The 12285-nt window shown below is 40.6% G+C and overlaps 1 protein-coding gene across 9 annotated transcripts in view; it reads right to left on the minus strand.

Annotated features, from left to right (window-relative positions):
* The window catches only part of LOC132977140 (NACHT, LRR and PYD domains-containing protein 12-like), a 40303-nt gene extending 28298 nt beyond the window's left edge, over window positions 1-12005 (minus strand). For 2 of the 9 annotated variants that reach the window (XR_009673769.1, XM_061041567.1), the window contains exons 1-4: window positions 8993-9466; window positions 8721-8909; window positions 4699-4895; window positions 2541-4419 (exon numbers count right to left, since the gene is read on the minus strand). Coding sequence is in view for 8 of the 9 variants with exons in the window: in XM_061041567.1 (XP_060897550.1) it covers window positions 2541-4419; window positions 4699-4895; window positions 8721-8909; window positions 8993-9084 (2357 nt within the window). In the remaining variant the exon portion in view is untranslated. Of the gene's footprint in view, window positions 1-2540; window positions 4420-4698; window positions 4896-8720; window positions 8910-8992; window positions 9468-11846 lie in introns of those variants that run through there. The other 7 variants (XM_061041561.1, XM_061041565.1, XM_061041566.1 and 4 more) reach the window with 6 other exon arrangements.
* Window positions 12006-12285: the final 280 nt, after the last annotated feature.

A 12285-nucleotide genomic window follows, 5' to 3' on the forward strand; every position in this document is an offset into this window, starting at 1 on the left:
CTCCAAACATGGAAACAATAGACAGTATTCATGGGCACATGCTAGAGATAATTACATCTCTTTAGCCAGGTTAGACAGATTTTATTGCTTTGAACACCAATTACAAATATTCAAATCTTGTTTCTTGTGTCCAGTGGGTTTTTCAGATCACTGTTTGTTAATCAGAAATGTTTTTATAAATGGAGTCAAACCAAAAAGTACATGTTGGCATTTTAATACGGTTTTAACAAATGATGGTCACTTTAGAAAATGTTTCAATTTTTTTTGGAAACAATGGCAGTCTAGGAAATTTCAGTTTACATCTTTACAGCAATGGTGGGATATTGGTAAAATACAAATTCAGCAGTTTTGTAATCAGTACAATTTTAATGTCACAAGAGAGGTCACACAATCTATAAAACATCTAGAGACTGATATTGTGGAACTCCAGACTTTAAGTGGATCCACAGGAGATGGAGGCCACATTAAGGCACTCAAATCCAAAAAAGCTGCTTTGGCAGATCTGCTGGGGATAAGAGCACAGGGGGCATTAGTCCGATCACGTTTTCAAAATATCTCTGAAATGGATGCTCCATCCAAGTTTTTCTTCAATCTAGAAAAGAAAAATGGTCAGAATCGACTCATACACTGTATCAGATCTGCTGATGGAAGAGATCTCACTGACTCAGCTGAAATCAGGAAAAGAGCTGTGGACTTCTTCTCAAACCTGTACAACAGTGAGTACAGAGAGAACGTGCTGATGTCAGAGCAGTTTTTGTCTGACTTACCAAAGATATCAGAAGGGGATAATGCAGAACTGTCACGCCCACTCACACTGCAAGAGCTGCAGGAGGCGCTGATGAGTATGGAAAACGACAAAGCTCCAGGAATAGATGGTCTCCCTGTAGACTTTTACAAATGTTTTTGGTCTACTTTGGGAGACGATTTGTTAGAGGTCATAAATGACAGTGTGTCTGGAGGGAAACTACCTCTGAGCTGTCGAAGAGCGGTCCTCACTCTCCTGCCTAAAAAAGGTGACCTTTGTGAAATAAAGAACTGGAGACCAGTAAGTCTGCTTTGTGCAGATTATAAAATCTTTTCCAAAGTGTTGGCCAATAGATTAAGAAAAGTGATGGAGCAAGTAATACATGTTGATCAGTCATACTGCGTCCCTGGCAGATCAATTAGGGACAATATATCCCTCATTAGAGATTATTTGGAAGTCTCTAGCTCGTTAGATGTAAAGTTTGTTCTGATTTCTCTTGACCAAGAGAAGGCATTTGATCGGGTGGAGCATAAGTATCTGTGGAACACCTTTGAGGCTTTTGGTTTCTCCCCCAGTTTCATTGCCTTGATGAAAACTCTGTATTGTGACATTGAAAGTGTATTGAAGGTTAATGGTTGATTTACAATGGTGTATTTTACATGGAATTGTGGCTGTTAATGCTTTTGTGTCTGTGTTGAATCCTGCTGTCTCAGATAATTGCCCCTTTTGCGCTGAACGAGAGACAATTTTTCATTGTTTTTTACAGTGTTCTAGATTGAGGTCTCTTTTTGGGATACTGAATACTCTCGTAATGTCCTATGGAGAACATTTTACTGACCTCATGTTCATTTTTGGTTTCTCTTACAGTAAAAAAAAAGAAGGAAAAAGGTCGGCTGCTGAATTTCCTTTTCGGTCAAGTTGTCAGTTTATCTCAGTAGAAAAGAAAAAATGGAAAGAGAGACAGAGATGTGATTGTGTAGTGGTGTTTCGGAATCTTGTTAAATCTTGAATATTATTGGAATACAAGTATTATTTTAAAATGGAAGAGCTGGATGTTTTTGAAAATATATGGGACGATGATGGTCTACTTTTTTCTTTGAAAGACTCTGAAATCATATTTGCAGATGTTTTAATATAAATCCATATTTTTGTGACACATTGTAGTCTGTGACGGTGTCCCAAAAATGGGAATGTAAATACATTTTTATCTGAATAAATGAAGTTTTAAACTCTCTCTCCTTCCCTTTCTCTCTCTCTCCATCTCTCTCTCTCTCCATCTCTCTCTCTCTCTCTCTCTCTCTCTCCATCTCTCTCTCTCTCTCTCTCTCTCTCTCTCTCTCTCTCCATCTCTCTCTCTCTCCCTCTCTCTCTCTCTCCTTCTCTCTCTCTCTCTCTCCCTCTCTCTCTCTCTCTCCTTCTCTCTCTCCCTCCCCCCCTCTCTCTCTCTCTCTCTATAGATATATATATATGTGAGATCATATTACTGCATGTCGCTATCTGTAAATCTCAGTTACTAACAACATCATTTCCTGGGAACTCCTGAGCTCCTGAGTTATTATGAAACAAATGACCTGTGACCTTGAAGTTGGTAAACACTAGATCTATAAAAAAAAATACATATTTCACTCACAGCATTTAAAGCAGCTCAAGAGAACTTGTAACAAAATACAAGTGACTGAAGAGTTTGTTGATATTTCAGATAAACACTGTTTTCAAAAATCTAGATATTTTATAGTATATATTTGAAGAACTAAACAGCTTATTTTTACTCATATTTAATCACATCTGGACTTACTCTGCCTTCCTGCAGTTCCTCACAGCTGGAATCAGTCTCAGTCGTCCCTGGTCTGATGTGTTGTACCTCCTCAGGTCCAACTTATCCAGAACCTCCTCTGACATCTGCAGCATGTAGGCCAGAGCAGAGCAGTGGATCTCAGAGAGTTTCTCCTCTGATCTGTTCCCTGACTTCAGGAACTCTTGGATCTCCTGATGGACTGAGAGGTCGTTCATCTCCGTCAGACAGTGGAAGATGTTGATGCTTCTGTCAGGAGAGATATCTTTACTGTTCATCTCCTTCAGGTTGTTGATGACTCTCTGGATCATTTCTGGACTGTTGTCTGTCCGACCCAGCAGGCCTCCTAAGAGTCTCTGGTTGGACTCCAGAGAGAGGCCATGAAGGAAGCGAACAAACAGGTCCAGGTGACCATTTTTACTTTCCAGGGATTTCTCCATGGCACTCCTCAGGAAGACATCCAGGGATAAGTCATCACTTTCAGGAGTTTGAAAAATGATGTTTTTAAGGAAAGCCTTCACTATACGTCTCTTCCTGTTTGTCAAACAGTGGTACCTGTAGACTGCAGCCAGGAACTCCTGAACGCTCAGATGAACAAAGCAGTAGACTGTTTTCTGGAAGATCACAGACTCTCTTTTGAAGATTTCTGTACAAACTCCTGAGTACACCGAGGCCTCTGTGACATCCAGACCACAACGCTCCAGGTCTTTTTTATAGAACATGATGATTCCTTCCTCCAGATGTTCAAACGCCAGCCTCCCCAGCTTCAGAAGAACTTCCCCATCAGCCTCCATCAGCTCATGTGGACTCATCTCACGTCCCTCATCATACTTGTTCTTCTTCCTCTTTGTCTGAACCAGCAGGAAGTGTGAGTACATGTCAGTCAGGGTCTTGGGAAGCTCTCCTCTCTGCTCTGTACTCATCATGTGCTCCAGAACTGTGGCAGTGATCCAGCAGAAGACCGGGATCAGACACATGATGTGGAGGCTCCTGGATGTCTTGATGTGTGAGATGATTCTGCTGGACAGATCTTCATCATCACTGAACCTCTTCCTGAAGTACTCCTCCTTCTGGGCGTCAGTGAAGCCTCGTACTTCTGTTACCCTGTCAACACATGCAGGAGGGATCTGATTGGCTGCTGCAGGTCGAGAAGTTATCCAGATGAGAGCTGAGGGGAGCAGATTCCCCCTGATGAGGTTTGTCAACAGTGTGTTTAACGGTGATTTCTTTGTGACATCAGACACAACCTTCCTGTTTTTGAAGTCCAACGACGGTCTGCTTTCATCCAGGCCGTCAAAGATGAACAACAGTTTACAGACAGCGAGCGTCTCTGCTGTGACCTTCTGTAATGTTGGATGGAAAACACGGAGCAGCTCAAGAAGACTGTACCGCTTATCTCTGATCAAGTTCAGCTCCCTGAATGAAAGCAGGATCACCAGACTGAGGTCTTGGTTCTCTGAGCCGTCTGCCCAGTCCAGAGTGAACTTCTGCACTGAGAAGGTTTTTCCAACACCAGCGACGCCGTTTGTCAGAACCACTCTGATGGGTTTCTGTTGGTCGGGTTGAGCTTCAGTCTTTTGGTTCTGTTGGTCGGGTTGAGCTTCTGTCTTTTGGTTCTGTTGGTCGGGTAAGGCTTTAAAGATGTCCTGACACTTGATTGGAGTCTCATGGAGGGTCTTCTTTTTAGAGTCTGTCTCAAGCTGTCTCACCTCATGTTGAGTGTTCACTTCTTCACTCTGTCCCTCTGTGATGTAGAGCTCAGTGTAGATCCTGTTGAGGAGGGTTCTACTTCCTGTTTCATCACTTCCTTCAGTCACATGTTCACATCTCTTCCTCAGACTGATCTTAAGTTCGTCTGTAACCTCCTGCAGACTTCTATCTGCTGAAAGAGAAGAAACATATCCTGAGACTGGATTTATAAAATGATCAAATAAACAATTTTCATTATTACACATTAAGCAAACTGCATGACACAAAAACCTCCCTGTAATAAATGTGTGCTGCTACAAGAGAAATAAAATATACTGAATATAAACTGACAGCAAGAATCAGATAAAATGTAAATGTTTCATTTAACTATATATCAATGAAAATACTAACTGCTTTGTCTTGTTTTTAGACACAATGACTTCAGTCTTACTTATTACAGTGCTGGACTTACTGGATATCTGCAGTCCTCGTTCTCCACACTGGGGACAGGGGGACTCTCCTGATGAAGTAGACTGGTCCCAGTATGAGGTGAGGCACTGTCTACAGAACCAGTGTCCACATCTGGTAGAAACTCGATCTCTTAGGACGTCCTGACACAAAGCACAGCTGGACAGCTGCTCCTCCACAGAAACAGACCCCTTTGTTATTCTGTGGAGATAAGGGAAATCATAAAGCTGTGAAAACTGACACTGACATTTAGAAACCAGTGGTGGACTAAATCAAATAAAGCCACAAAAAGTTTTAAAAAGGTGTGCCATGTCCTCCTCAGTGAGCATGTGCAGAAGTCTGTCTGTGTAACCATAGAGTCTACCATCTGAGTCCAATAACTGACCTACAAGTGTGATGTTATTTTCAACCAGTTTTCAAAAAACAGGGATTCATTTTTGTAGAGATTGTCCTTATTGTTCCAGATGTAATATCTGTGTGGAGAGAAGTTATGTTTCAAGATGAGAGACCAAGTCAAGAGTATCTGTTTATGGAAGTTGGATAGTTTGATCAGGATTTTACTGATATTATAGTTGCACAGTAATAAAATTCCAGGCCACCAACTTTAGAAAAAACATAATTATGAATCATATTCCATAGAGATGTTGGATTATTTAAAAATGTCTGAGCCTGTTCACTTTGAATGTTAAGAGCTGTGAAGTCTAAAAAGTTCAAGTCCCCACATTGACTCGTGTTTATTGTCACGTTCTTTTTAACATATTTTGTTTTTCCACAAAAAGTTAATGTCACGAACGGTTGGAAAACAAGGGAGGTGGACCCAAGTGCAGAAACCAAAAATATGTAATTAAACAAAAAGGCCAAAGGCAACAAAACTTAATTTCAAAAGTTCAACAAAAAACACAGGTATCAAAAACAGGGAGCCACAGAGGAGCACGAGCAAAACTGACATTCCAACAACATACAACATACAATGAACTGACACAGAAGGGAAGAAACACTAAATTGACACAGGGGTAATCAAACACAGGTGAGACTAATGACACAGGTGAAGACAATGAGGGCAATCACACTGGAGGGAAACACACAGAGGAAGGAATGGAGGACAACTACAAAATAGAATACATGAAACACTGAAGACACACAGAACTCAAGAATGAAACAAAACACACTAGAACATAAAGAAACACTAGGATATGAAGTTACAAAAATAACACATGAAACACTAACCTAGAAAACACACAAGGGAAACAACACCATCAGACAAGAATGAGAACTATAAACAACAAGAAAACCTAAACTCTGAAAATAAGAAACCAAATCATGACAGTTAAACAACATATAATCAAATCTTTTGGTTACATTTTAGTCAACATCCAAAGATAGAGCCGGATTAGTGAGTCTGGAAATGCCCTCAGCTTTTGAGAGAAAGGTCCTTCGTCTCAGAGATAAATCTCTTTGTAAACAAGAGTTTTATCAACGATGGGATTCAAATTTAAGGTACACCTTATATTTTGCTCCTTGGTGATAACTACTCCCAGGTATGTGACCTGGTGATTCACTGGATTATTACAAATATGGGGAACATTACAATCTTTAACAGCCATAAGTTCAAATATTTAATATTTAGGTTGAGACCTGAGACCTTTGAAAAGTTATTAATCAGCTTTATAGAGAGCTGTGTCATGACCTGCACACTGAGCATGTGCAGGAGCTGTGTCATGACCTGCACACTGAGCATGTGCAGGAGCTGTGTCATGACCTGCACACTGAGCATGTGCAGGAGCTGTGTCATGAGTTAAAAAAATAAGTACCGTAAAATCTGAAATATAAGTTGCACCGGTATAAGACGCGTTGTGTTTTTGAAGTTCTCTCAGAGAGAAAATAAAGTTTACACTGTCTTCCTGCATGACAGTTTTTATTGTGTTCAGCGAAGTCCAAAACCTGCAGTTACTGTTCAGCTCTGTCACCCTTTTAGTCTGTTTTCTCTTTGTGGAGTCTGCTCTCCTACCAGCTACAGTACGGTAGTCGAACTCTTTCAATCAAAAGAGCGTTCAACAAGGTTTATTTATGGAACAATATCCTACAGTTTTCTGTAAATTAATTATTATGACCTCTTGAGGGAAAAGTTTTGAAAACGTAGCGCAGCCAGACTGGTCTGTGTCGCTGTCTTTCCCAGAACAGCGTGCAATCAGCTCTTAATACACTGAGGGTCTGATTTACTAAGGTCCCAAGTAAAGAGGACTAAACTGTGTGTTCACTCCAAAAAATTGCACGTTTGGTGAGTGTGTGATTTTCGGGTGATCAACTAAGAAAATTTGCGTGAATGACACCAGGTGCAAACCTTGTGGAGGCGGTACTATTTAAGTTGGGTTTTTGCGTGTTCTACTGGTTTACGTCATGGAGAGTTTGGACGGAAAGCAGGACGACAGCAAGCGCAAAATAGGTATCAGTGGAAGAGGCAAATGAATGTACAGTATTTTTGAGTTATAGCAGATAAAACTGAATATTACAAAAAGAAAATTTGGCTTATAAGAAAACCTCTGCATTAAACAGGGCCTCTCTTTTCTTCATCTTTTGAAGATGAATTGTCATACATTGTGCAGGAGGTGTGAGCTGTGTCCTCTGTGGAGCTCAGGCGTGACACTCAGCACATTGTTGAGCACCAGACAGCTGGCCAGCGCTGTGTCTGATCGGACATAAACGCTCTTCCTAAGAGTTATCTAAGACGGGGGTACAAGCAGTGGTGAGGTCCCCCCAGTCAAGCGTAGCAGCAGCGGGCTTTAGAGGGAGGAGACGAGCGCACTATGGAGAGGAGCGCACCAGAGGACACGAGCTGGAGGAGAGACGCGCAACCCGAGAAAAAGGAAATCCTCAGTTTAAAATAAAATGTTGGTGAGAAGAGGGAAATAGGAAGAAATAAACGTCAGTGTTGAAATTCTTTAGAATGCAGAGGCTGTGAATGTTCAGTTTTGTTTAAATAGGCAACAATATAGTTTAATCATGGTGTTTCCTGCTGTCATTCCAAACTTATTAACATGTGTGGGGAATAACATGATCTGTATGCCTTCTTTTGTTGAGCCTATGTCTCCTCCTAACTTCAATAACAGCAGTCTGTTGTGTGTAACACTGGTCTCCTGGGTTAGCACGTTCTTTTCAAAGGTGTTAAATTCAGACACCGTCACAATCACCACAGTTTTTGTCTGCTTGGTAAATCACAATGCGTGTACTAACTTAACTTATTTGTATTTTCTCCTTTCTAGGACAGAAACGCCCCATATTGAATATTCATTAAGTCAAATGTACTAAATGGTCAATGCGTGTTGTTTTGTTCATATGAAAGACGCAGTCCTCACTGCGTGCCGTTAGTAGATCAGTTAACACATTTTTTGTGGGTGGTATCAAGTTTGCACACGTTTTAAGACACACAAACCTTTAGTAAATCAGGCCCAATGAATGGGGATGGTTTTTTAATCGTGTCCGGCCGCACCCAGTGATGGTGACTTCTGCACCCGCGGTAATGATGGCTCATGTGTCAACATGTTATACTGGTATATTAGTAAGACCCAGCCAACTTTTAAGATGAAAAAAAACAGGTATTAAAAGTGCATCTTACACCGGATTTTACGATACTTCAGTAAAAAAAAAAGATCTCATTGTGTAGTCATGTTAGAAAACATTAAAAAAGACAAACAAAGAGTGGACACAACAGAAAAAATGATTCAAAGAAAACGATCACAGCAGATCTCACTAAACTTCAGGATCAGTTTAAAAGACTTCTTCCTGCAGAATCACAGAGAAGACGACTAGATACACAACCAAAGAGTCAAAACTGAAATCATATTACCTTATCTATAAACATATAATACATATATATAATCCTTAGTATGTTGTTATGAGTTCAGTGACTTTCTCTGTATGATCACTGTGTGCAGGTTGATGATTAAAAACAAGAAAATCAACACATTATGGTGTTCAGGACTCTTTATTTTAGTTTGACAGTTTGGTGATTAAAAAAAGTTCTCTTACTGTGGATCTGAGGGTCCTGGTTCATTACTGAAGAGTAGAGGAGGATCTTTAGACAGGTCACTCTTCATAGAGAGACAGCTGGACAGAGGAGACTCTGCTCTGTCCTCCTCTTTGTCCCCTCGATCACTCATCTTCTGATCTCCAGATTGATCAGAGGACAATAAAAGACGTTCATGCAGGTAAAACAACCTGAGGACAAAATAACAAACAGGTGAGATACAAGCAGGAAAAATGTGAAAGACGGAGATGTTCAAGTCTCCACATCTCATTACCTGATGTGATCCTTAATTAGATTTTCTCTTCCTTCCTGTCTGCCTAAGTACCTGATGCAGCACCTCAGTGCAGTTTGTTTTGATCCTAACATGATTTGTCCGTCTGATCTGCCCTGAATAATGCCAATAACAAGACATTGAGTCTTAAACTTTAAACATTAAACTAACATGTTAGTATTTAACAGCAACCATGACCTTTAGGACATTTGTACAACTAGAACTGTATAAAACAGGGTTGGAAATCAGCACTCGTCACATACGGGTGTCTTTTTGCAGTGGCGGGTGAATTTGCTCAACCTACCGACCACAGTGGCAGAGCGAGGGTCACAATGGTGCTCTATATGCTGGAATGGCTTTGCTTGGTGTAACATGATTAACAGAGCACAGACTAGCATCTCTTTAACAGCGGGTCAACCAGCTTCAGGTGTGTTTAAACTGACGCCTCGCTGTCTCAAGTCCAACATGATGAAAAGAAGAGCGCTGTGGCGTTGATTTGGGGTCAAAGGAGCAGCTGTAAATACTATAACTTTAGACATTTGTCTTGGGCTCAAAGTGCTGCACACATTCAGCGGCCTCACAGTAGAATCCATAAAAACAATAGAAAAACACATCGACATGTCAACAGAAAAGTAGAGACCCATGTATAAAACACAACATATACTGCACATTACCCATATAGAGAAAAAGATATCAAAATATAAAAGCATGTAAGAACATCATGACGCCATGATGTTTCTGCTGTAAATGTCCAATGATGAAACGGTGAAACAGACAGTGGGTTATCTTAGAATTTATTGGGCCGAGGTCAGACAACAGCAACAGAACACAAATGGCTGACAAACTTTTCATGTTAACGGTCCTGTTATATTCTGTTAGCTGGTACAGCCTACAAATTCTTTTACCATTTGGGAACACTTCTAAAAGGCTAGAGAGGTGACATTACCTTCACTTGAAACTGTCAGATATCTACATTGAAGTCATTTAAGCTCACAACATACACTCGGCTCCTCTCCAAAAATAGATCTGCTGCTATGAGAGTCTTACACAAACTGTTACATCCACACAGACCTAAACCAATGACCCTTAGATGGTCGACAGATTTAAAATGATATATCCACAAAATGATTCAAGTGAATGATTATGTGAAAATAAATACTAACAGGCACAACCCGTACAGCAGGCTTAGATTTAAACTGAACAGAGATTACAGTACCACGCTGACATCCAGCTGAAATACAAAACTAATGTAGTTCAGCTTCCTGGGCGCTAAAACGCCCTCGGTGTCAGCTGTTTTTAGTCACTGCACTCAAACGCTATCAGTCGAAAGACGTTCAACTTTGACAACAGCGCCACGCTGATCAATGTCACTTCTCCCTCACCGACCAATCAAACTCAAGAAGGGGCGGGACTTCTGATATCAGATTTGTCAATAACAAAGCGATGGCGGAGGAGACGCTGGTCTGACTCGTCTTTTGGAGGGAACAGTTTGCAGGTGTAGAGCTGCTGCTGACATCAGGACATGACTCCTTTACATCGTCCTCATGTTTTCTTGGTGATATTTATTTGATTTAAATAAAATATGAAACACACGGAGCTAAAACACACCTTACGGACATTACAGAGGGAAGCAGAAGTTAACTTTTGTAATCTAGCAACAAGCTGGTGAGAAGCGCTCTGAAACAGAGGTTGTGAACACTAAAAGTTCCTGGTTTAAATAGCATTGCTTTTATTGTGAAGCAGCTACATTAGAAAATGGGATATTTTTCAACAGAAGCAAACGACTGTAACTCAGACGTTTGAAATACAAACGCAGAGGAAAGGAACCTGACAGATTCAGTTAGAAGCTCCAACGTCCTGAGGAGAAAACACACAGTGACTTAAAAATATCTTTCTAAATGAAACTCAGTTTCCAGCAGAAACCTTTATGACTGTGATGACTCTCCTCATAGAAGCTCATATTCTTTTAAAACAATATATCCATTATCTTACCTCTCAGTCGAGGTTTCATTTCAGCTTCATCAGCCTTTGAGGACATAAAAAACTAAAACAAACTTTTTTCTGTTTCTGAGTGAGACAAACAGCATGTCAGTATTTTATTTAATAGTTGATCGTCTATTTCTTGAATACTATAAGCCTTGATTATTATGTTACACGTCATTACATTGTGCTGCCAGTTAAAATAAAGTGGCAGGTAAGAAATGTAAGACTCGTACCCGCCAAGCACCAAATGAGGGTAGATTATCCGTTTGGCAAGTTCATTTCCAGTGGTGTAGTTGAGGGTATACGCAGGTCAGGTGTATAGGTATACCCACTTATTTTCCAGTCTGCATAGGATATCCTCACTTCCCTCTGATTCACACCATTTATTGATTGACATCAATCAGCAGTATGCAGCAATTTTTGTTCCCAGGGTTGGTGAAGGGATGATCCTCCCTACTGCCTAAAAAGTGTAAGACTGGTAGATTTTTGAATCCAGCAGTCACAGGGGCACGTAGGTGAAAAAGTTCATCACCAACCGTGGTATAAAACAAAGTCCTTCCTGCCTGTAGGGTTAAAACCTTCTCATACAACACACCTCATTCAGTCACAACATTTTACTAGGTTGCAGTATTTAAGTGAGAGTAAGTGTGTGTTTGACTGTGTACATATATGTGTGTGTGTGTGTGTGTGTGTGTGTGTGTGTGTGTGTGTGTGTACACAAAATGTATTTTGAAAAGAGGAAGTAGTCCACATTCACAGAGCTGATCCTGCACTGTATCTGATCAGTTTTAAAGTATTACTCAGCATGAACCTGCTTCATTAACTGATGAATCAGAGGTTTAAACAGTAAATAATAATGTTGAATTAAACTCACTCTGTCTCACACGTCTTTGTCCTTCTGCTCTGTCCACTCAAAACGGAGTCTAAGCTCTGACTCACAGAACACTTTCACTTTGGTTTCTTGGAAACCCGTATCAGCTCAGAGTTTCTCCTCCCCTTCTTGTTATTTCCTGGAACTGAAACAGTGATGACTTTTGTTAGTTCAGGTTTCTTGGTGATTGTCTCCCTCTGCTGGACTCAAAGTAAAAAGCATTAATCCAAGCTAACTAGGTTTAGCAAACTAAACAAAGTGAGCTGGGATCATCTTCAGCAATAGTTGTGGTTTTCAGACCGTTAGCCCCTATGCTGCTTTGTTTTTGGGTTTGACCCCTTTGTTACTATGGCAACAATAATGCTCACTAAATCCCAGTGACAGTTTGGTTTGTGTAGGGAACATCAGCCCCACATGTATAACCAGTGGCACATTTAGTCAT

The sequence above is a fragment of the Labrus mixtus genome, chromosome 7 (genome assembly GCF_963584025.1).
Source record: "Labrus mixtus chromosome 7, fLabMix1.1, whole genome shotgun sequence".
NCBI classification, from domain to species: Eukaryota; Metazoa; Chordata; class Actinopteri; order Labriformes; family Labridae; genus Labrus; species Labrus mixtus.